This window comes from Azolla caroliniana, unplaced genomic scaffold (genome assembly GCF_043228905.1).
Source record: "Azolla caroliniana isolate FFs.n. ecotype wild unplaced genomic scaffold, voAzoCaro1.0.p SCAF_3, whole genome shotgun sequence".
NCBI classification, from domain to species: Eukaryota; Viridiplantae; Streptophyta; class Polypodiopsida; order Salviniales; family Salviniaceae; genus Azolla; species Azolla caroliniana.
In genome coordinates, this window is record NW_028230438.1 from 10,703,089 (window position 1) to 10,728,737 (window position 25,649).

Genomic DNA, 25,649 nt, shown 5'->3' on the forward strand with positions numbered 1-25,649 from the left:
GCTCAGAATGGCGGATACCACTACGGTACGGCCAATTAGTTTACTCCGCCAATTAGAGGTGGTATTGGGGGGTCATAGTTTTCTGATATCAGCAGTAATTCTTCCTTTGGAAGCTCCGGGTGCATATCCTTTGTTATTAGGGCGACCGTGGTTAAAGATTGCTAACATCAAGCAGAATTGGAATTAGAATCAACTAACATTCAGAAAAGGCAAAACAAAAATCCGGGTTTCGACACAAAACAAGGTTGCGACAAGCAAACAATGTTTGCCTGTGTATGATGAGTCCGTCAATATGATGGAAGGATTAGATGAGGTCGAAGAAAATCAGTTTTTTGATGATAATCCGAAAATTATTCCTTTGTTCGAATTAGATATTTTACAAGCTTTGACGCCATATGTGGATTCCCAGATGGAATTGCCAATAGATGAGCAAGCAATGAAGGAAATACGACTCCAGCAAGAAGCTACCGATAAAGAGATGAAAGTGTCCAAACGAGTTCAAGCTTCAGCATTGGTGGAAATAAATTTGGCAGAAGAAGATGGGGACAGTGAGTTGAAAACAATACTCATTGCTATGAATATGATAGAAGCGGACAAATAAAGGTTAACAACATTATTAAAGCAATATAAGGATGTCTTTGCCTGGTCTTTTGAAGATAGATATGAAGGGACTAGATCCAGCTTTTTGTCAACATCAAATCAACCTGCATAAGGATGCAAAGCTAGTTCAACAATGTAGGTACCGATTAAATCCTAATTATGCTATTAAAGTTAAAGAAGAAATAGATAAACTTTTGAAAGTAGGGTTTATTCGTCTGGTGAAAAAATCAACATGGTTAAGTCCAATCGTCGTAGTTCCGAAAAAGAATGGCAAAATTCGGGTATGTGTTGACTACCAGAAACTAAATGCGGCTACTGTTACGGATGCGTTTCCATTACCATTTACGGATGGTATATTGGATGCAGTAGTTGGCCATGAAGTATATAGTTTCCTAAATGGTTTTAGTGGTTATAATTAGGTTCGGATGAATCCGGAAGATCAAGAAAAGACAACTTTTGTTACAGAATGGGGAGTGTTTGTAGTAGTAGTAATGATGTTTGGCTTGAAGACCGCTCCGGCGACATTTCAAAGAGTGATACAAGAAATATTTGGGAATTACATTCCTGCCTTTATGCAAGTATTTTTGGATGATTTTGCTGTTTATAGTCGGAAAACCGAACATTTTAAGCATTTACGACTATGTTTGGAGAAATGCCGAGGACGGCTTAGTTTAAATCCGGCTAAATGTGCATTCGGGGTCACTAGTGGCACATTATTAGGCCATACTGGAAGCACCGGCACCCATGAATGCTAAAGCTCTCAGTCGGTTTTTGGGGCAGATAAGATGGCACAACTGAATGATAAGATATCTTGCGGATATCGCCATTCCCTTACATACAACAATACACAAAGTTCCTTTTCAGTGGACAAGTGTGGAACATGATGCATATGATTGTCTTAAGAAAATGTTGTCCAAAGTTCCAGCTGTTCAACCACCTGATTGGAATAAGCCATTCCATGTTCTTGTCGACGCATCAGACATCACAATCGGAAGTGCTTTAATGCAGTTAACCGAACCGAATTGGTACAAGCCAGTTTTTGGAATGATCTATAGTGTCAATAAGCTTCGACACTATCTTTTGGGGAAAAAGTTTACATTTCATGTTGATCATTTGGCTCTTCTTTATTTGGTCTCGAAACAAGAGTTAACAGGCAAGTTAGCAAGATGGACTCTTCTACTCCAGGAATTCGAATTCGACATTTTACATCGGCCAAGAGTACAACATGCAGTGGCTGATTATCTCAGTCGACTGGAGTTAGGAGAAGAAGCCACGGGTGTCAAGGATGATTTTCCGGATGGTCAGCTTTTTCGAGTGGAAGTAGTAAATGCATAGGGTGTAAATGAAGAAAGTGAGGATGGTTGGATCTCAGAAATGACAATCTTTCTTACAACAGGGTTACCACCCGAACATCTATCGGCAAACGAAAGGAAAAGGTTGGCGGTACGGAGTCGTAATTTTTGTCTTTTCAACGACACTATATAACATAAAGGAGTAGATGGTATTTGGAGAAGAACAGTACGACAATTCGAAAAATCGGTCATTCTTCGGGAATCGCACTGTGGAATTGCAGGAGGACACTATGCTGGGGAAACCACAACAAGAAAATTATGGAACAGTGGGTTATGGTGGCCAACACTAATGAAGGATGCGGTCGAATATTGTCGGAAATGTGATTTATGCCAACGTATGGGACAACCGATAGAAAGGGACCGAATGCCGTTTCAACCGGTGTTACCTCTTGAACCTTTCCAGAAATGGGGGTTGGATTTTGTAGACCCTTTCAAACCCGTAGTAGTAAGAACAGGCAATAGATATATTATAGTGGCTACTGACTACTGTACGAAGTGGGTAGAAACTAAAGCTCTTAGGGATAATACGACAACTTCAACAATAAAAATTTTGTACGAAAGTATATGGTGTCGATTCGGCTGCCCAATAGAATTAGTGAGCGATCAAGGTACGCATTTCATTAACAAACTTCTTCGTGAATTGTCTACCTACTATGCAGTGGTTCATAAGAAAAGAACTCCTTACTATCCACAAGCGAATGGATTGGCGGAGTCGACAAACAAAACGCTCCAGACGATACTCAAAAAGATAGTAAATGAGAATCGTACGGACTAAGATCAAAAGTTGCCTAGTGCTTTATGGGCATATCACACATCGTACAAAACATCTATTAAATCAACACCTTTCCAAATGGCTTTTGGATTGGAGGGAGTGATGCCAATTGAATTCTAGATCTGGACACTCCGAATACAAGCAACCGAAAAATTAAATGAACTAGAATCGGAGCAAATTCGGAAAGAATCTTTATTGCTATTAGAAGAAGACCGACTACAAGCTATGACAGCTTTAGAGCACAAGCAAAGGCAAACCAACGCATTTGTAAATCGACACCGATGGAAAACCGAATCTCAATTCGGAATCGGGAAACCAGTACTGGTTTTCGAGACCAAGATGGGGGCGATGCCAGGAAAACTTCGGTATAGATCGTGAACATTAAAAATGGTACGTATCAACTAGGAACCCTATTAGGTGAGATTTTACCGAAATGGGTCAATGGTTTCCGGCTTAAACCATATCGTGGACACATGCCAAAAAATCCATTCAAGGATGAATCTGAAGGAAAGTAAAAAATAAAATAAAATAAAATAAAATAAATAAAATAAAAACTAACTATAGAATATTTTCTTGCCAAATCATAACTAACTCTCACGAAGAGATTCTTGGAGTAATTTCAAAAGGCTATAAGTAAAACTATGCCTAGGCATTACAACATTAATAGTACTTTTATTCCCTAGGCATCATGCAAAAAAATTAATCTCTTAAAACCTATTTCTGTAATGACTATTTCACCACAGAAGCAGAAACGCATTTGAACTCACAGGTTTTCTGATTTTTGTCACCATAGCCCACAATATTTCTCACAACCATCACTGAGTAACGATTTGTTAATGAACGATGACAACATGCCGATTGTCATATCTGACAACTTGCGCCGCTGGCTCATTCGCAATAAGTTACATGGATTTTTGAAAGTCGTAGAAACAGAGCCACACCCGAACGCTGAAGCTCTGTTGGTAGAAATCGATGTCTCGACGATCACGAATAGGTAACAGAGGCGGGTTCGACGTTGTCAACAAGGTCACAGAGGATGTTTTGCAGTCCTATTTCGGTGAATATTCGCCCTCTGCCAAAGCGTATCAGACACAAGGAGGTAGGGACGTGTTTTTTCACGAATTTGCAAAATTTTTATTGGAAGTATGGTTTGTTAGTCCCAGACTCTACTGTATGCCCAAAAAGAGGGCCGGATTTATTATCACAGCTTATGAAGGTGAAGCTTTCGATTAGGGGCTACTGTCGGCAGATGCTCTAAGAGAGCAATTGAACGGAGTTCAGAAAGGAAAACCAATGAAGCCGATTTTTGCTCGTTGGTTATCGATATTATTTTTGACTTCAGAGCCGGAAAACCGATCAGAGGTGTGTCGGCCGCCTCAGGTACAGTCATCCCGAACTCGACGACAAGTCCAACGGGAAGAGTGGAGGGAAGAAGAATCAACGCAGGACGATACCACTTAGACCGAATTTGACCAACCGGAGACAAGGCACCAACAAGAATCGGAACAACAACAGTTGATGCAGTCTCAACAGTCGATACCACAACCCAAACCTACCCAGCAATTGCCGAGTCAACCGCCGGAGTCTCAACCACAGAGGATGCAACAATGAGGGACAGAACACGAGCAACCGTCACAGCAGCAGGAATCGAGACGAGTCGACATTGACCAGCAACCGCCGAAGCAACGAAGGGTGAAACAACGGTCCCAAAGATACTCCTAGACCAGAGCAAGAACAACCTGCGTAGAAGAAAAAGAGAACTAACGATCAAGCCTCCCAAAGCACACAAATACCTCATGTCAATCCAGATGACACGTCACGAGTTCAAAAAGGGCAGGCATCAACGACAACGGTGCAAGAGGCACTCGGTTTTTCCGACACCCCGGCAGCAGCACATAAGCTAGCTGCCATTCTGCAGTTCGGAACATCATATGAATTGGTAGAATGGTTAGCTAAAAGACTACAAGAAGTGTCGGAAAGAATGGCGCAAGAGCATAGAGATCAAATAATGATCCAAAAGTCATTATGTGGAGCTATCTAACCAAACGAGCAAGCGGAAGTGGATAGAATTGGTCGACAGCGACATGCTAAAAATAGAGGGGAAGCCATTCAACCATTACATGAGGCACTGGTGGAAGTACACTGAGAATATGAAAAGGCTAGTAGAGGGGCCAGGGATATGGCTGAATTATACAAATAGGCTATAGCAGCTGCAGATGTGGTGAATGCACAGTATAAACGGATGCAAGTAGAAAATAAACAATTGAAAAATAAACTGCAAGAAGAACAAGTGGCTCTAGAAAAAGCAAGAGAACAGATATTCCAGCCTGAGTCACAAAGAAAACCTTTGGAGACGGATTCAGAATTACGAAAGAGGTTGAACCAAGCCGAACAAGCACAAACAGAGGCAAAAATTAAGGCGGAAAAGACTAAGGACAGGTTCGGGGAAATGGAGGCTCGATTACAGCCGGCCGACAGATGTTTGGGGGAAAAGGATAATGTAATACAAAATTTATGCCAACAGTTAGCCCAATAGCAAGAGACTACAAGGCAACAAGTCGAGGAACTAGAAGAGTATGTCAAGAGCCAAGAGACTTGTTTTACAACACAATTGGCTGGTAAAGACAAACTAATAGGCGAAATCAATGGAAAAATAATTCAGCAGTAGAACAACTGAATGAAGAGAAAGCGAAGCTGGAAAACCGATGTGCAGAAATTCAAACAGTCTCCGAGAAACGGCGACTTGGCCTCTTAGTGGCCCAAGCTAAACGGATGCAGGCAGAAGGACATACCAATGCGGTAATCATTGATTTACGGAAAACATTGGCAACAACACAATTTGAGGCTAGAATGACTCAGGACGGGGTTCAAGCGATCATTAGACGTCACCGAATTAACACCCTAAAATTGGTCAATGAATTGCTGGAGAAGGGTTGGAAAACATGGTCGGCACAAGCCACGGAGCTTCAGCTATTAAGAGCCGACAAAGAAAATAGGAAAGTTCAGGGCAAAGGCTTCCTCAAGATGTCGGAGGAAGCAATGACCACAGTTCAGGAAGATATTGCTAAGGACCTATACGACATGGCGGCTTATTTTAAAGAAGAAATTAACCGAATCATGCAGGAATTCAACAAGCATGATGTCGAGATAGACAATATCGAAGCCGAAAGAGTCACCAAAACACCTGGACTCGGGGCACCGGAAGCAGATACAGAAGTAGAAACAGAAGCGGAGCCAAGACCATCGACCGAAGGAACCCGACAGGAAAATGATGGGGAGGATACCGAAGATGAAGACAAAGACGAGGAAGGCGTGGCAACACAGGAAGCTGAACCCTCATTATTCGACATTTTGTAGGACAACGCACACAAGGTTTTGGAGATGGAGAAGGATCTTTCCTTAGAGCAGCAGGAGTAAAGGGTTCCCGTGGGTTTGCCAGACAACGTCCTGGCCCATAGACGTGCCAAGTGTTACTCGGACAAGTATGGATGCGTCGGAATCAAAAAGATGTTCAGAGTCAGAGTCAGAGTCGGATCGATAGTTCAGATCGAATAGGATATAGTTAGTTACGAAGTTTTGTAATTCTTGTTAATTATAGGCAGTAGGATTTCTTGATGAGAAAAGACCTTCGGGTTACCTATAAAAGGAACCGAAGACATTGTAAAAATCTATCGTTGTATTTAGTAATATGAATTTTGGTTAGGAAATCTCTGTGTATGGATTGCTTCTTGCCATCTAGTTCTTTCTGTCTAAACTATATTACATAAGTCACGATCTCAGTGTCTGTTATCACCGATAAGTTTATAGATCATTCATGTCTATTCGTTTAACCACAACTTCTTGATAGAACGTTCGGTACGAACGTTCGTCTTATACTATGTCGGCAAAATAGCAATTGTCAACTAAACAACAGTTTGGAGTGTTCCGACGATGGCATACATCCGGTGCTTCATTGACATGAGCCTGTACAACAAGTTTAATGAAGGAAGTAAGGCACACGTCCTCTAGGAGAAATTTGATACTATGCTCGAAAGCAAGAACATCGTGAATCGGGTTTCGATATTTCGGAAGTTAGTGACACTCCGATACCAAGACGGACCAGCATGGCGGAGCACATGAATGCTTTCCAACAGCTCATAAATCAAACAACCTCGTTTGAAGTACCTCTAGCCGACGAGGTACTCATGTTGCTGATGCTCAATTCCCTCTCGGATAGCTGGAAGACGCTAGTTATCACTTTGGGCAATGTTGGGCCAAAAGGAAAACACATATCCCTCGGAAGAGTAAACTCGAGCTTGTTGGATGAAGAAGCTCGCCGGATGCACTAGGAATCTGGAACCAATCCAAAGGCCTTGGTTACGAAAGACGAACATAACTGGGGAAGAGGCCGAATTCGGAGTCCCCAAAACCGGGACAAATCGGGGATGAGGTCGAAGTCAAGGGGGAGGCCCACATGCTTTTATTGCGGAAAGCTAGGGCACTTTTAGAGGAATTGCCGACACTTCGGGAAAACCAAAGGGGGAGCCGACATTCCAGAACCAAAGAAGATTTAGGAAAGGAGAGGAACGTCGACGATCGTGACAAGTGAAGAAGAATTGTTGCTAATCACCGAGGAGAGTGAGCTGCATCTTGTTAGCATGAAACGGCATGGTTGGTCGTCTCTAGAGCATCAATCCACCTAACTCCCGACTGGAAGTGCTTCTCATTGTACAAAGTCGGAGATCACGATTCTGTCCGGATGGGAAATGAAGGTGCATGCCGAATTGTCGGCATAGGAGATGTGTGGTTGACGACATCAACTGGGTGCAAGTTGTTGTTGAAGGATGTATGACACATTCCGGAGGTTCGGTTGAACCTGATATCAACCGGTTGGCTAGATGATGAAGGCTACACGGGTAGCATTAGGAACAGAGTCATGAAGTTCAGCAACAGAAGCCTAATTGTGGCTCGAGCTCGGAAGATCAACACGTTGTACATGAACGTGGCATCCGAAAATGTTGGTTAGCTATGGCACATGAGACAGAAAGGGATGAGAAGACTTGTCGAAGATAACCTCATTCCAGAGGTGAAAGACGTGCATCTTGAGAAGTGCACTGATTGCTTCACAACAAGCTGAACCGAACCTCTTTCCGGTCGAGACCACCGTCAAGACGGAATGCACCACTGGAACTTGAGCATACCAATGTATGCCAAGTGGACATGAAGTCACATGCCGGATGGTAGTAGTTCATGACGTTGTCGTGAAGATTTTCGGCAATAGTGTGAAAATCCCATAAAACGTACAAAATCGAGTATGAATCATGTAATACAATAATTGTGGAGATAACATTTTTAATATCTAAGTACAAAATGATGGAGGTTTCGAATGCACTTTATTACACGAGAAATGGACAACTAAATGTCAAGATATGAGGGTATAAAGTTTGTGAAAAGAAAAGAGAAAATTGTGAGATATCCCACATAGGCACGACAAATACGGCTCTCATCATATATAAGGTGGAGCAAAAGATATTATCTTTGTGTCTATGTGTGGAGCATAGAGAGTTCAAGGTAACTTGAACTTAGAGGGGAGGTGGCTAGCTACTAAAAAAGGGTTTTGGCCAACCAAAACCGGACCGGCGATGGAGCCGGTGATCCGACGGCATCCGACCGCAATCCGGTGTCGGCATCCGGCGTTGGTATCCGGCGTCGGCGGCGGCATCCGGCTGCGGCACCGATATCCGGCGTCGGTATCCGGCGGCAACATCCGGCGATGGTATCCGGCGAACCGGCGACTAGATAAAATAAATATATAAAAATATGTACATATTTACATATACAAGGAGGGCAAGTATGGATTCAAACCTTGCACCTCCAAGTTAGGAGTCAAATGGCTTACCATTAAGCCATAGTATTTAGTTGACATTATATTTCTATCATTGTACTTTTACATGTAAATTCTCATCCATGAGTGCTAAAATGAGTGACATGGTTAGCATACACCACATGTAATACTTAAGCGCCAAATGGCAAACATGCAATTTATGCATGTCTTGTACCCTCACATACATCATATGCATGAGAGCATTTATAAAAGAGGGAAGGGGGAGGAGAAAAACACGGTTTTTTTTATGAAAATTAAGAGGAAGAAATTCGTTTTCAAATCAATCGTGTAATCTCAACTTCTCTCTTTCCCAATCTATCTTAAGTACTTTCTTGCCAAAGCTTGTATCGACTTTGAATCCTTCCGGTCCAGAACCCCGGCGGTTCCACCTCACGATCCGCGCATAGTGACGGATCTTCACGACAACGTTCATAGATGACCATAGCCAGAAGTTGTGGGTCTCATTGCCAAAGAAGGACCAGATATTATCCTTCTTAAAGGAATTCCATGTCAAAGTGGAAAGAGAAACCGACCGGAAGTTAAGGGCGGTTCGAGCAGACTATCGGTCGAAGGGAATCCGGCTTGAATTCATTATGCCGAAGACACCGGAGCTAAACAAATTGGCCGAAAGGATGAACCAGACTGTAATGGAGAGAATCCGGAGCATGTTGGCACATGCTAAACTATCCGGAGCATGCTAGCTTCTTCGTTGTATCTTGGATATGGGTACGACATTGTGTCTATTTCTGAGTCCTTTGGTACCCACGAAGTGGGTTGCTATCATCGGGATGTTCAACCTCAGAACTGTTGCCACTGGTCGAGACTTAATCAAGAATTTTTGTTGACTAGGCTTCCGATTCCTGAAGAGGTTGCTCAATGAGTGTGGATTCTCTCACAATCTCCTCTTGTTCAGCACGTCGAGATTGCCTGAGTGTGTGGTCCCCTGTGGCATGTCGTTCTTTCGACTTGGCACTCGTCCATCTTGTGTTCGTTGTGCACTCATAGCTCGAACTGAGTGTGCCAAATTGTGTTACCTCCCCTCTAGAGGAACACACTCTCGGTTACTACTTCTGAGTAACTGGATCAAGGTAATCGTGGTTGGAAGGAGGGAGAGGGCTTCGGGTTGTCCCATGGCCAGATACGGGAGTTAGGGGGGTAACTCTACCCCAAGCCATCCCAAATAACTCTCTCTGAGGATACCCAAAGTTATTTGCTCTGTTCGACACTCGACATTGCAAACCGATCTTTGTAGCTTACCAAGGAACGCAGGAATAGGTATCCCATTGAATTGCCTACAACCGATTATGGGCATATGAATACACAGTACGCGAGCTCAACACATCTTAGGACACAGATAGATCACACAGGGTTTCCCCACAAGAAGACTAATGTATTACAACTATGATACAAATACCGATTGATTGTCGGTACAGAAGTACACATCTCTCTTGTATATTACTCGTCTAAATCTACTCTCTCTCTTCTCTCATTCATATAGTTCTTATATAAAATCCCATGCTTCCTATTTTAGGGGATCATGGTTAATAACCATCATTTCAACATTAATTCGGCGTTATAGTAACATTGCGTTCCATTCATGGCTGACTCCCTTTGTGCTTGGCTTCCTGTCTCCTTTCCACCTTTGGCTGTCTTATCTGGCCAACATCCAAATCCAACAATTCATTGTTCATCCGGTGTGACTCAAGTGGTCAGCTATTCATCATCATATATGTTGCTCACTTGATGATTGGAGGAGAACATGTAGCCGACATCAACAACGTCAAGATGCTCCTCTCCGGAAAATTCGACATGAAGGACATGAAAGAACTACATTACTTCCTTGGCATTGAATTCATTCGGACTCCTGACGGCATTTTGATCTCCCAATGTCACTACATCCTCAACTTATTATTCATGTTCGGGATGATAGAATGCAAGCTTGTGTCAACCCCTCTCAAACAAAACCTAAAATTGAATGTCGACTCTAGCATCACAAAGTGCAAGCCGACACGATATTGGCAAGTTGTAGGTAGCCTAATCTACTGCACTATCACCCAACCTGACCTCAACTATACGGTCGGCCTACTTAGCCAATTCATGCAAACGTGACATGATATTCATCTTCATTGTGCTAAGAGAGTGTTACGATACATGAGTGGCACGATGGATTACGACATTTTCTACAAGTCGGCAATGACCATTTGATTTAAACGTTACACAACATTCGACTTCGGGGTTCGTCTTCTCTATTGGAAGTGGGGTCATCTCATGGAGCAACAAGAAGCAGATGACTATTGCATTATCGAGCACAGAGGTCGAATACAGGGGCGTAGTCATTGTTGCATGTGAAGTCGTATGGCTCGAGAGAATTTTGAAGGATGTGGATGTCTCCATTAACTATCCAATCTTAATATACTGTGACAATCTCAACAGTATACATCTTGCGTGGAACCTGGTCTTCCACGCTCAGGTAAAGCACATCGAGGTGCACGACCACTTCATCCAAGAATGTATCCTTCGGGGGATGTCGACTTGCAACATATCGGCACTAATCTTCAGACGACCGACGTCTTCACGAAAGGCCGAGGAGTTGACAAGATTCAGCAGTTCACATTGGACCTTGGTCTTTCGACCTTCGACCTACTGAGCTTGAGGGGGAGTGAGCTGGACACCAACAAAAGCTAAAAGTGAGACATGAAGCCAGGAAGCAAAAAAAAACAAAAAACTGAACACGAAAAATGAGGGAGTCGAAGTCAGAGTCGGACACCATCGAAGCCGTAGCCGTAAACCTGCGACCAAAAGTTGAGCTTGAAGGGGCGTGTTGAGAATCAAACTCAACTTAACCTAGTGTGGAAACACACCCTACGAATATGTGAAGTGTGTGAACATGCCACCACTATGTATCATAACTAATGTGTCATAGGAGTTACATCCTATGGCACATAGTTATTAAGGTAGTTAAGGTTTCCCCCTTTCCCGAGAGGGCGTTTTAGTAAGAGAATATAGAGAGAACGTGACTATATAAGCACATCCCTCTCTCCTTTGTAACTATTGGTTGACATTCTTGTGAATATATAGTTTTTTGTTTTTCTATCTATCTTGTGTCTATTCTCTCTTCTCTCATATACACACACACATACATCCCTTATTCGCAGTTGTTAAACATTATTGTTAGAAATATAAGCCTAGACGTGTGTATGAACACACCTTAGATATGGACCCTCATTTGAAAAGTACCTAGGGTTAGTCACATTTTTTGTAATCAAGGCTATATAAACTATAATTTCTAAATATAGTAACTCATTATGCCTACTCTCTAGTAGAGCTTATTCCTAATGTAAGCATGAAATAAGGAAATATAATATAGGCAGATAGAGAAACAGAGAGAAAGAAGGGTGTCGATCAACTATATTATCGTCTTTGGAGGTCAAATATGACCTATGAGACCAAAAATATTACATTTCACGTGATACGTGTGAAAGTGAGTAGTGACTCTCGATGTTCAAGAACTTTACCAATGAATGTTGCAATCAAGAGTGCACATTGTGGTTTTGAGAGGAATTCATGCAAGGATTGGGCTTGGTCAAAGAGATGTGGAAAGAATGGTCGAATCTGATCAAAGGCAGAAAATTGTATCAAAGTGTGATACTCAGACTCGCGAACTTGTTTAGGGCAAAGTGTGCATAGCCAACCACTCTCATTTGGAATGCATGTGAGCTAAGTCGCATGGAAGCAATGGTTCGAATGGCGGATAACGGTATGGGCTCTAACATGTATCAATGTGTACGATTTCCCCGTTCCGCAAAGAATATGGTTTTGTAGTTAGGTGCAACATGTGTAGTATAATGTGTGAAGTGTGAGCCTCCACATTTGTCCCATGTCATGATACATTAGCGTTGCAAAAAGGCCTTATTTACAAAGGAATCTAATGATGCATCATGAAGCAAGTGTCTCACATCCCATCTACCAAACCATTTTTCTATATCTTGCATCCAACCAGAACACAAAATTGAGAGAGAGAGAGAGAGAGAGAGAGAGATAATTGAGTGGAAAGTATTGTATTGCACTATAAGATGGATTACAAAGAGTGGGCAAAACAAGGAGTTTTAGAATGATGTTGAACTGATTTAGTTTTGAGATGATTAATAGATGCTTATTTATAGGTTCCTATGGAGTATTCTAGAAGGTTCTAGAATATAGGGCGCTCTAGAATATTTTAGAACATTCTAGAATATAGAGTACTCTAGAATATTCGAGAATGTTTTATGATATTCTATATATTTAGATTATATATTATATATATAAACATATAATTATATTGGCTAAGGATTTGACATGTATATAACAAGCTTGTGGGTTCAAATCCTTTTAAGGCATCATGTGAGTGTCATCATGACAATGCCTCATCATTATGTGAGTGGAATCATGACACTATCCCTCTTCTTCGACGACATGTATCACGGGTCGCATGGTTTGTACTAGGACCTGGTTTACGAGGATATTGGTGATGAAATTCGGTGACCATGTCCACGGCATTTGCAAGACTTTCTATAGGTTCCCAAGTTCAATAATTGGGTGTATAGGCTAATCAATCAACCAAGTAATACAACTTGTTGCGCATGAGTTTGGAATCAGGAATGGCAGCAACCTCAAATTCTAGTCCATCCCAAAACTCAACAGGTAGTGGGGGAGTTATAGGAAGACCCATAATTGAACTTGTGGTGTAAGGTTCCAAAAGGGATACATGAAATACCGAGCGAAGACGCTTGTGAGGGAGGCCAAGACGAAAAGCAATATCACTTATCTTACCAATGATCGCATAAGGGCCGAAGTGTTGGTAATCCAATTTACCGCAAGGCCTAATGGTCTTGATGTTGTTTTGTAGAAGCCATACACGATCCCCAACACAAAACATTTTGGAGTGAAGAATTGTGAAGAATGGTAGCGTGATTTCTTCGGGGTGACTAAGATTATCCTCAGCAGCAAGGTTAGTAGGAACTTATGGATGCTCATTCATCGTCCAACGAGGATGACAACCCGTATTTGCGAAAAATGGGGAATATCTTGTAGAAGAATGGATTGAGTTGTTGTAAGCGAACTCAGCCAACAGGACATTTGAAACAGGTAATATGTCGTGTTCTCATTTTTACTTCTGAGGAGATGGTAAAATGCATACTTATGGCTCATTTCAACACAATTTTATGCTGGTATGACACATGCATACATGGTTTCTTAAAACTTACCAAAATTCTCAACTAATTATTTTCATGACAAGAAAGTCAATAGTTTCATATTCCATCTATCATGTTCTTTTATCAAATTTGGAGATAAGGAATGGAATTCGATGTAAGCTTAATTGTATTAAACCCAATTTTACAAATTATGAATATTGGGCCAAAGCAGTCAGAATGGCCGTGTACCTTCATAATCAGACATTTGCAGTTGGAGGAAAAGTGTCACCACACAGGCTATACTTCGGGAAGAAGTTGAACCTAGGACACTTAACGGTGTTCACATATATGCATGTCTCGAAAGAGAAGAGGAGGAAACTGGATGCAAAGCCGAGAAGTGCAATTTGGTTGGTTATTCAGACAAGCAAAAGGGATATAAATGTTATAATCCCCGAACGAAACAGGTATGAGTCAATCGAGATGTCGTATTTGTCGAGTCAGCTTCATGGTACTTGCCCTCCTCTCCAACCCCTATTAACTCCGCTTTGAACTCGGAATATGAGGTCAATGAGGACGGCCCTCTAGTTGAGGAGGATATCGGAACTCTAGAAGAGAGTCTGATCTCATTCCGGCTAAGTGGGCTGAATGTCTCAAGAACAGTACTAAGACAGAGAAGTATTGTCAGGAACAGTACTAAGACAGAGAAGGAATTAGTACTAAAAGATGAGGATTAGTACTGAGGTGTAGAACAGAGAAGGAAAGTCTTTAAGAAGAGCACGAGCATTGGTCACATTCTCAATTGGTTTCCAAGTACGCGCGTTGGGACTATATCCTAGCCAATTGACTAAATAGTAGAGTTTGTTGCAAACAATCTTGGAATTGAGGATGGAAGCAACCTCATACTTAGGTTCATCTCCAAGTTCGATTGGGGGTGGAGGTGGTTTAATATGACCTGGGATGGTGTTGTCCTGATAGGGTTCTAGGTTCGTCGCATGGGTGAGTAGTCTTGATGTGTCATCGTCGTAGCCGTACCCGATCTCCAATGTTAAAACTGGATGGAAGTTGATGATGATCCGCGTAAGCCTTGTGTGTTTGTTGAGCTTGTTGTAGACGAGTAGATAAATCCACTTATATCTTGCGTATATGCTCCAAACGATCCTCTGAACAAGGATTTCTGGGCAACTCTTGGGTTTCAAATACACACCACCGGGGGTGACAACCCATGTAAGCATAAAATGGTGTGACCTTTGTCGATGAGTGGACAGAGTTATTATACGTGAATTCGGTGAAGTGGAAAATATCCGCCTAGTCATCTTGATGATAGCTTAGAAAGCACCGAAGATATTGCTCCAACGTTTGATTTGTTCGTTTTGGTTGGCCGTCTGTTTGCAGGTGGTAGCCGGAGAGGTTACAACTTACAAGTGACCTTGAGCATTTTGAAGAGGTGCTTCTAGAATTTCGTGTTTGTTGAGCTTGTTGTAGACGAGTAGATAAATCCACTTGTATCTTGCGTATCTGCTCCAAACGATCCTCTGAGCAAGGATTTCTGGGCAACTCTAGGGTTTCAAATACACACCACCGGGGGTGATAGCCCATTCAAGCATAAAATGGTGTCACCTTTGTCAATGAGTGGACAGAGTTATTATACGTGAATTCGGCGAAGTGGAGAATATCCGCCTAGTCATCTTGATGATAGCTTAGAAAGAACCGAAGATATTGCTCTAATGTTTGATTTGTTCGTTTTGGTTGGCCGTCTGTTTGTGGGTGGTAGCCGGAGAGGTTACAACTTACAAGTGACCTTGAGCATTTTGAAGCGGTGCTTCTAGAATTTCGAGACGAACTAGGGTCCACGGTCGCTAATGATATTATCGGGGAGGCCATGATGCAATGAGAAGATCCCTTAAGAAAATGCGACCTTTGCGTAAAAGAGTCCACTATTGCTAATAGCTCCTTATCATGAATTTCATAGTTGATTTCGGCTACGTCAAACTTGCATGAGTGGAAAGCCACAGGATGTAGCTTTTCATCATCACCGTGTTGTGACAGAATGCTACCCAAGGCGAAATATGTCGTGTCTACCTCAATGATGAATGGTTTTTACAGATCAACATGAGCTAGAATAGGAGCTGATGTAAATGCCTTATTAAGAATCCCAAAAGTGATGTCCACATCTTCAAAACAAACGAACGAGTGTCCCTTCCTGGTAAGCTCTATGAGTGGCAGAACAAGCTTTGAGTAATCCTGTATAAACTTGTGGTAGAAATTGGCAAAGCCTAAAAAGCATTGCACATCTCGCAACGAACGCGGAGTCTGTCATTCTACCACCGTTTTGACCTTAGCGGATCATTGGAGATGCCTTCCGAGGAGATGACATAGCCTAGAAATTCCACCTGGTTGCACTTGAAGCTGCATTTTTCTAGTTTTGCATAAAGACCATGTTCTCGAAGCCATTTTAGTACTAACACTACATGAGAATCATGCTCTTCTTGGGTCTTCGAATAAACCAGTAGATCATCCAAATAGATGATCAAACAAACATCCTAGAGATCTCAGAATATATCAATTGCCATGTGCTGGAAGATTGTTGGTGCATTAGTGAGACCGAATGGCATGATCGTATACTCGAAGTGCCCATATCTGGTGCAGAACGCAGTTTTCCATTCATCTCCTAGTCGGATCCGTGCGAGGATATATGCTCCTCGTAAGTCGATCTTTGTGAAGAACCTTGCACCATTGATCCGTTCTAAAATACTTGAGATAAGCGGAAGTGCATACCTATTCCTGATGGTGATCTTATTCAAGCCGCGATAATCTACGAAGAGATGAAGTGATCCATCCTTTTTCTTGACGAAGAAAATGGGTGGGCCGGCTGGAGATTTCGAATGTCAAATGAAATCATTTGTCAAATTCTCCTCTATATTGGCTCGAAGTACTTCTAGCTCGGTTGATGACAAATTGTAGATCGGTCCCCATGGTGGCTCTTTTCCCGGTTGTAAATCGATGGAGATTGTACCTTATCAAACACATCGACATACTGATGGTACTTCTCTGGAAGTTGAACAATGGATTCCTCTTTAGTAGTGTTGGAACGTTTTACTGATACCGCGAAGACAAACATTGCTTCCTTGCGTCCTTCCTCACGCAATTGATGTAGCAAAATGGTTGCAATTGTAAAAAGAATAGCGTGCGGAAGCAATAGAAAACAAAACACAAAAATGCAGGTTTAATGGAGAGCTTGAATATACACAGTATGCCGGAGAGACAGAGAGAGAGAGAGAGTCAATACACACAACTCAATTCAAAAATAATACTCAGTCTGTACATAGAATGTGCTTAGTGAGCACTTTTATACAAGTCCATCCGGACTGACAAAAGTACTAACACGTACTTTAATGCTCATAACTAAGCTCTACACTAACTCCCAAAATATATTCCTACGCGGAATATCTTTCCAACGGCTTCGCGGTTTACGCACCGCTACGGCTTCTCGTTGCGCACCGGCCTAGTCCGGCCTAACCGATCCGGTTCTTGGCTTGCATATAGCCGACACACATGGATCTACCTCATTGAGCCGAAGAGCGAAGTCTTCGACTGTTTCCGGAACCTCCAAAGCATGGTGGAAAGGGAATCGGAGAGGTAGATCAAGTGCTTGCGGTTGGATGGCGGAAAAGAATATTTTTCCAGCCAATTCAACAGTTATCTGCAACAAAAAGGAATTCAGAGAGACTTGAGCTGCAGATACACACCAGAGCAAAACGGTGTGGCCGAAAGGAAGAACCAGTCGCTTATCGACGTAGCAAGGGCAATGCTGGAAGAGAAGAGGATGCCCCATTTCTACTGGGCAAAGGCGGTTCAGACGGCCCTCTACATCCAAAACTAGATCGATGACAAGGTGTCCACGCATGAGCTGTATTTCGGGCGCAAGCCGAATTTGAGACACCTTCGGATTTTCGGCAGCATAGCATATGTGCATGTGCCGGATGAGAAGCGGAGGAAGCTGGATGCAAAATCGGAGAATTGCATCCTCATCGACCACTCACATGAGCAAAAGGGGTATAAGTGTTATAATCCCTGGACGAAGCAGGATTGAGTTAGCCGCAATGTCGAGTTCGATGAAACGACATCATGGTACTCCTTACCAACTCCGACTTCCGACCCCGACCCGATGCCAGAGGATGAGGCTAGTGAGCCTGAACCGGCCCAGGTAGAAGATGATGAATCCGGGACTCAAGAAGAGAGTCCAGAATCGTTTCGGTTGAGTGGGCCAAACAAGAGACTGGGTCAATCCGACCAGTCAGAAGAGGAACCGGCGAGTAGTGATGACTCTACCGTGCTCTCCCCGCGCAAGGAACTGAGGAGACGCTTCACGCACAAAGAGAAGGGGAAGAAGAAGATGCCGGATTATGAAACCGGTAATGATGAGTCGGATCCGAGTGGATCCGACTCTGAAAAGGAAAATGACGGTTCTTCGGCACCAAAGACCGAACCGGCCAGGAGGGGCCTCAAACCAGGTAACGGTGGGTTACGCCGGTCAACCCGCCAGAAGGAACCTGTTAAGCGGTAGGGGTACAATGAGTACATGGCGCATCACTATGCGTACATGACCAAGGTGGCGGAAGTGCGTGAGCTGGAGAGCTACGCAGAAGCGGCAAAGGACGCACATTGGCGTGCCGCTATGGAAGAAGAGATGCGGGCACTTGATACCAACGAGACATGGGACTTGGTTGACCCTCAAGGTCACTATAAACCAATCGACTACAAGTTGGTGTACAAGGTAAAGTACAACGCCGACGATTCAGTTATCCAGTACAAGGCCCGGTTAGTGGCGAAGGGATACGCACAGATCCACGGAATCGACTACGACGAGACCTTCGCTCCGGTAGCGAAGATAACGACAGTTCGTGTGGTGTTGGCGGTTGTTGTGGCAAGGGAGTGGCATCTTCACCAGATGGACGTGAAGAATGCATTTCTTCAAGGCGACCTTGAAGAAGAGGTCTTTATGACCCAACCTCCTGGTTTTCCGTTGGAAATGAACAACTCAGGCGTATGCCCGCTGAAGAAGTCACTTTATGGCCTGAAGCAAGCCCCCGAGCTTGGAATGCGAAGATTACGCACCGGTTGCGTAAGATGGGGTTTTTGGCCTCCAAGTCTAACTCTTCGTTGTTCATCCAGCAAGGTTCGGACGGTCCGATTTGCATTCTATTGTATGTTGATGATCTAGTCATCACCGGACCTGGACACGATGAAATCAGTCGAGTCAAGTCCCAGTTGTTGGACGCATTTGAGATGAAGGACTTGGGGGACCTTCACTATTTCCTTGGGATCGAGGTGATCCGAACCCTCGACGACATATTGCTCTCACAAAGACACTATGTGTTGAATATGTTGTACAAGTTCGGCATGACAAAATGCCGACCTGTCTCAACACCCCTGGACCGGAACTAGAAGGTTTGTCCCTACTTCGGACCGACCTGCGATGAGAAACGGTTTTGACAAATTGTCGGAAGCCTTATATATTTGACAATCACCCGACCTGACATTAGTTATCCAGTCAGCGTGATCAGCCAATATATGCAGAAGCCGACCATGGAGCACCTTCTGTGTGCGCATCAAATTTTGCGATATGTGAGCGGCACGAAGAAAAGGGGACTGTTATAATGGCATGGTATAACCGAAGAGCTAGTCGGCTACACTGATGCCGACTAGGACGGTGATACATCGGATCGCCGATCCACCTCCGGTTACATGTTTTCCCTAGGTAGTGCGGCTATTTCATGGAGCAGAAAAAAGCAACCAACAGTGGCTCTGTCGAGCACTGAGGCTGAGTATCAGGGTGCTACCGTCGCCACCTGTGAAGCCATTTGGCTTCGGCGACTGCTGCAAGACCTACAGATCAAGGTATTGACCCCGATCCTGATCTACTGAACCAAATATGACCAGCATGCAGCTTGCCAAGTACGCCGTGTTCTATGCTCGTACAAAGCACATAGAAGTGCATTATCACTTCATGCGTGAGCAGGTCCTGAGCGGTGAAGTAGAACTTTGATATGTTCAGACAGATCGACAGGTCGCCGACAACTTCACCAAACCACTCGGATCGGACAAGTTGCAACACTTCACCGAAATGCTTGGTGTTCAGCATCTCGATGTGCCACACTTGAGGGGGAGAACGGGCTAAGAAACCGGAAAGGGCAAAGGCAAAGAGACTGTTGATTGTGCCGGTGAGACAAAAAGAAGAAAGGAGTTGAGTCGACAAAGGAAGTTGACACATCCGAACAAGTCGGAGCAAGCGGCAGTAGAGCCGGCCAGAGGAGAAGACAAGTTGGAGAATCCCAATTCAGACAAGAGCAGGAACGAATCAGAGACAGCTGATTCGGTTCGAGAGTTGGTTTCGGAGGAGCTAGATCAACTAAAGGCCAAGCAGACACGGACACAGTGGAAGTCAATGCCATCGTGGAGTAACTGACGGATCGGCAAGCGCCGGAGTCGCAGTAGCGAGGGAGCTTTATTGGGCCTGTTGAGCAAACGAGCAGACCGAGAAGGTGCGTAGAACAAGAGCGGTCATGGCAAACAAAACCGGACCAGACGAAGAGCGCGAGCGAGGCGGAGCGACGCCAAAAGGAGCCGGGTAGAAGGTTGCCACAAACGTTGACACTACGATCCGACCTCAAGTTGAGCTTGAGGGGCAGTGTTGAGCGGCAAGCTCAACCGGATCCGGATCGGCTAAATAAGCCTAAGCCGGATTGGCATCCAGAAGGATGAAGCCGGATCGGTGAGATGGATCAGACAGATCGTCAAGCCGGTGAGCAAAAGAGCCGATGAGCTAGGGAGTCGGTTAGCCGGATCCAACAGTAACTGGAAGTTATTGTCTCGTAGTTAGTGTCAGATGCTTGTGTGAGCATTGAAGTACGTTGTACTTCTGTCAGTCCCACGAGGGCTTGTATAAATAGTGTTGTTGAGAACATTGTATGTACAGAGTGTTGATATAATTTTTGAATTTAGATTCTTGTTCTGCTCTCTCTGTCTCTCCCGAGTACTTCTGTATTTTGTGTATTTCTCTCTCTCTCTGCTGCTACACAGTTAAGTTGTTGTCTTACGCTTCCGCACAAACGTTTTCACAGAAGAGCATACTCAACACGTAATGTCGTTGGCTGATTAGTATGCCTTCAGGGGTGCGGATCACTTCGATCTCGAGGAAGGAAGTAATGAAGGTCCCCCAGATCCTTCATGATGAATGATGCCGCAAGCTGGAGCTTCACACGGTCAATCTCACCTAGGTCGGCGTCGGTGATGACCAAGTCATCAACATAACGTAAAATATTAACCGGCCCGAGTTGACCTTTTCGGATGAACAATGAGGAGTCTGATTTTGACATCGCAAAGCCCATCCGACACAATCGTTGCGTGATCTTCATGTTCTAGGCACACGGAGCTGACTTTAGTCCGTAAAGGGACATCCCCGCCGAGGTGTTCGTTTCAGAGTGAAATCCGGGGGGTTGTACCATGTACAACTATTCCTCAAGCTCAACTTACAGGAACATATTCTTTGCATCCATCTTATGTAAGTGCCACCCCTTCATCGCAGCTACTACGAGCAAAACGCGGACGGTCGTCATCTTCACGACTGGTGCAAACGTCTCATCGTAGTCGATGCTGTATTGTTGTGTGTGGCCTTTCGCTACTAACCGAGCTTTATACCAGTTGACCGAGCCGTTGGTGTTGTACTTGACCTTGTACACCTAGTCTCTACATCTGATTGGCTTCACACCTTAAAATGCGTCAACTAGGTCCGAGGTTTCATTTTCCGCCAATGTGCGCATCTCTTCCTCCATTGTGGCACGCCAACTCGCGTCTTTTGCCGCTTCTATGTAGCTCTCTGGCTCACGGACTTGCGCTACACGAGTCATGTACACATAGTGATGCACCATGTACTCATTGTATCCGAACCGCACAACAGGGTTCTTCTAGCGAGTAGATCGGTGTAATTGCTTATTAGCCAAAGTTGAAGCTTTCTTGGCCGACGAGGACTACGCTCTCGAAGGCTCGTCATCGCTCTTCTCAGAGTCGGACTCGCGTCGATTCGACTCGTTCCTATCCGTGCCGTAATCTGACACCTTCTTCTTCCATTTTTCATTGTGCATAATTCGTCTCCTCGGCTTCCTACGCGGGGAATGCACGGCCGAGTCTCCACTACTCACCGGCTCTTCTTCGGACTGGTCAAACCGACTCAATCGTCCATTCGGTCAACTTAACCGAAACGAGATCGAACTCTCTTCTAGGGTCCCGATTTCATCCTCATCCAGAGGCACTTCAGCCTCGCTGACCTCATTGTCAGAACTCGGATTGGAGTTGAGGTCTGGAGTCGAAAGCAAGTACCAGGACGTGGACTCGTCAAACACAACATCGCGGCTCACTCGAGCTTGTTTGGTTCAGGGGTTATAACACCTATAACCTTTCTGTTTGTCCGAATAGCCTACCAGGATAAACTTCTCGGCTTTCACCTCCAGCTTCCTTCGCTTCTCCTTCGGTACATGCATATACACAATGCTACCGAAAACTCTCAAGTGTCACAGATTCGGCTTACTTCCGAAATACAGCTCATGCGCCGACACTTTTCCTCCGATCCGGTTCTGGATGTAGACTGCGGTCCGTACTGCCTCGGCCCAATAGAACTTGAGTAAGCTCTTTTCTTCCACCATTGCCCGTGCGGCTTCTACGATCGACCGATTCTTCCTTTTGGCCACACCGTTTTGCTCTGGCGCATATCTGCAACTAAATTCGTGCGGAAATCCCATCTGTACTAGATACTCGTTGAATTGACCGGAAAAATACTCTTGTCCGCCATCCGATCGTAGGCACTTGATCTTTCTTCCTGTTTCCCTTTCGACGAAACTCTTGAGGTCCCGGAAACAGTCGAAGATTTCACTCTTCTTCTTAATGAGGTAGATCCACGTGTGCCGCATGTAGTCATCGATGAAGGAGACAAAATATCAACTCCCGCCAAGACTAACGTTCTGTGCCGGCCCCCATACATCCGAATGTATTAAGTCGAGCTTGTTACGGCTCCGGTTACACTCCTTAGCGAAAGGAAGTCGGTGTTGCTTCCCTAGCTGGCAGGTTTCACAAATTTGTGCCTTCCGGCCACTAAATTTGGGCAATCCGAACACCACCTGTTTCGATTGCAACACCGGGTCATTTGAAACAGGTAATATGTCGTATTCTCTTTTGGCATAGTTGGCCAGATGTAGAAAAGTACCCTATTTTAGCCTGATATCGAAAATATACGATGCATGCGTACCCCTTTTGCGACTTGATGGTTAAATATAGAACAAAAAAAACCTAGCAATTACGAAATTGTATATGTGTCCACATTCGTGTCAATTTGCATATCATGGAGCACACAATTGAAGACTTGGTTCAATATAAAGTTCTAAAATTGGTATCCATATTCAAATTGTAGAGTAAAACTACATAAACCGTAATTATAAATATGTGGTTTTGGGTTTAGGAATAAAGTAGTACCCCACTTGTTGGACGGGTATATCGATAGTTTCATTGTATAATGTCATATAGTTCATGACAATGTAATTGGTAAGAGTAACAATTACGTACGACATTCATTTATACTATGTGGAACCAGTAGACTTGAACCGTAGGTAACTAAAAACCTCTTATTATCAAAAACATTCGCCTTTTCATATACAGTCATGCTAACGGAAATGAGAAATTACAATATCATGTTAATATCTCAAACTGAAGAAGAGCATGGTGACCAATTATATGTAAATACAAACAACGGTTCCAATAATGATTAAAAAGGGAAATTATGAACATGTGAATTTAATTAAATGATAAACAATTATAGATGTTCTCATATACAAATATAATATGAAGTGATGGTGAACATTATGCCTCAAAATCCTCAATTTTTACATTACGCCATCTACATCAATCTATAAGCAAATCAGGCAGAGCAGGCTCCTCTGGCGCTGATTGTTCTAGACTGTTTTCATTCGTGTCATCTCCAAGCTCTCCCGAATCTGATGTATGGTCAAACTGTGCTACATCTTCCAGGTCCAGCAGCTCCCCTGCTTCTTCATCAATTGGTTCCATTGGTTCTCGTGAAGTCATCTAGAACATCTCTGTCTCGTTGATGTGTTTTGCTCCGACTTCTTGATCCTGATCTGGACAGTCCCAGATTCCTGTGATCCTCATTTTGATGAAGTTAACTTCAGCAGGGTCCTTCTCCAATGCAACACAGTTTCTAAACATCTTCAATGCACAAGTTGTCGTTGTACCTAATGGTCGCATGAACACAAACAAGTATATATAAGAAGTAACGTCTTCAACTTGATAGACAAGATTGAAATTAAATATATATATTATACCTGTGCCAGAGAACAAGTCTAGGACCCAATCATCTGGATTCGAGAAGAGCTCTATGAGGCGGTTGATCAATCTTTGAGGTTTTTGATAAGGGTTCACCATACTTTTATCCCCTGACACATGTCTTAATTTTTTGGTTACAGCTGGGCACATGATGTAGTTAACCACGTTACGCTCATTGACATGTGCTCTAGCCTTCTTCTTTGTAATTGAATCATAGTAGCCCACACAAAAATGTTCGACTACACTAACCATTCGATCGCCAGGGCTACGTGTAATATTTGTTTTGATCCTATAGAGAAAGAAAATCAAGTATTAGAGGTGTAAATGTGTACATATAATAAGAAGTACTGTAATGAGTAAAAGCGAACTATAACGCACCCATGCATGTGTTCAGTGGCATGACAACGGGACTTCAAAGCTGTTGTGACTGACAGTGATTGCCCTATGCTATGAAATATGACTATCCTCCACAAGGGGGCCAATGTCAGTTCTGCGAAATCCTTTACCATTTTCTCGATCTGAGGGTACTTGAAAGGCACATCATCATATGTTGATCCCGCAATACGGAAACCATATGGTATGTCAGCTATCAGCAAAGTGTAGTGCCTTCTCAGTAACAATTCGAGCATCTGGGATACTTCGCCATTGAAAACACTATAATGAAGTTGTTTGAAAGGATCGGACCTATGCAAAAAACTCTTTACAGTCTCTGAATCCTCGGGCGGTTCCATTTCCTTCCCTTTGGTCATTCTCTTCTCATATTTCACACGTTCTAAGTGCGTGATGAAGGCCGCTGGAATATCGTCATTATTGTCATTGTTTTTTTTTATTTTGATGGTTTCTGCAAGTGTCATTGTTGTTAGCAGGGAACATTACTTTCTAACATATCAACATTCAAAAGACACATACCCATTCTCTAAATACAATAAAATATTCCTCCAATGCCTTGTAGGAAGAAGTTATCGGGCAGGCTTGTTCAACTTCTTCCCATGTCGGTAAACTCAGTTTTTGCATCATCAACTCCTGAATCTTCATGTATACCTTGTGACTGCACAATCAATATGAAATTAGAAATAAGATATTCAAAATAATTGAAGACTTTCATGAAAAGGTATACTATAAACACTTACTTTTGCAAGTCTGTTACCATCTCGTCCAAACTAAATTCCTTGGCGACCACTCGAGATAGCACGGATATTAACAATCTATCATCTTTGATACCTTGTAATGATCTCCAAGGTAAAAGTTTCATGTCCTCTGGTAACTCCTCGATTACCAAGTCGCTTTTTCCCTTGGTCTTTGATTTCATCTCAACTTGTGGATCAATTCTTCCCTTTTTTGATCTTTGCCCCTTGACTTCTTTCCGCTCCCACATAGAGAATATTTTGCCTTGGAGATCCCACACCTCTCCGGTCCGAAAAGCTAGTTGAAACCAAGAATCCTATTTTTGGAGACCTTCGGATTTCGTACTCTCATCCACTGCAATCCCTACTTCCAATAAA

General features: G+C 43.4%; 1 protein-coding gene across 1 annotated transcript; it reads left to right on the forward strand.

Moving 5' to 3' along the window:
- Positions 1-292: 292 nt before the first annotated feature.
- LOC147866232 (uncharacterized) lies at positions 293-1,935 on the forward strand. The gene is made up of 4 exons (XM_087316725.1): positions 293-548; positions 661-881; positions 1,020-1,178; positions 1,465-1,935. The coding sequence occupies exons 1-4, from the start codon at positions 293-295 to the stop codon at positions 1,933-1,935; spliced, it is 1,107 nt and encodes a 368-aa protein (XP_087172851.1).
- The last annotated feature ends 23,714 nt before the right edge of the window (positions 1,936-25,649 follow it).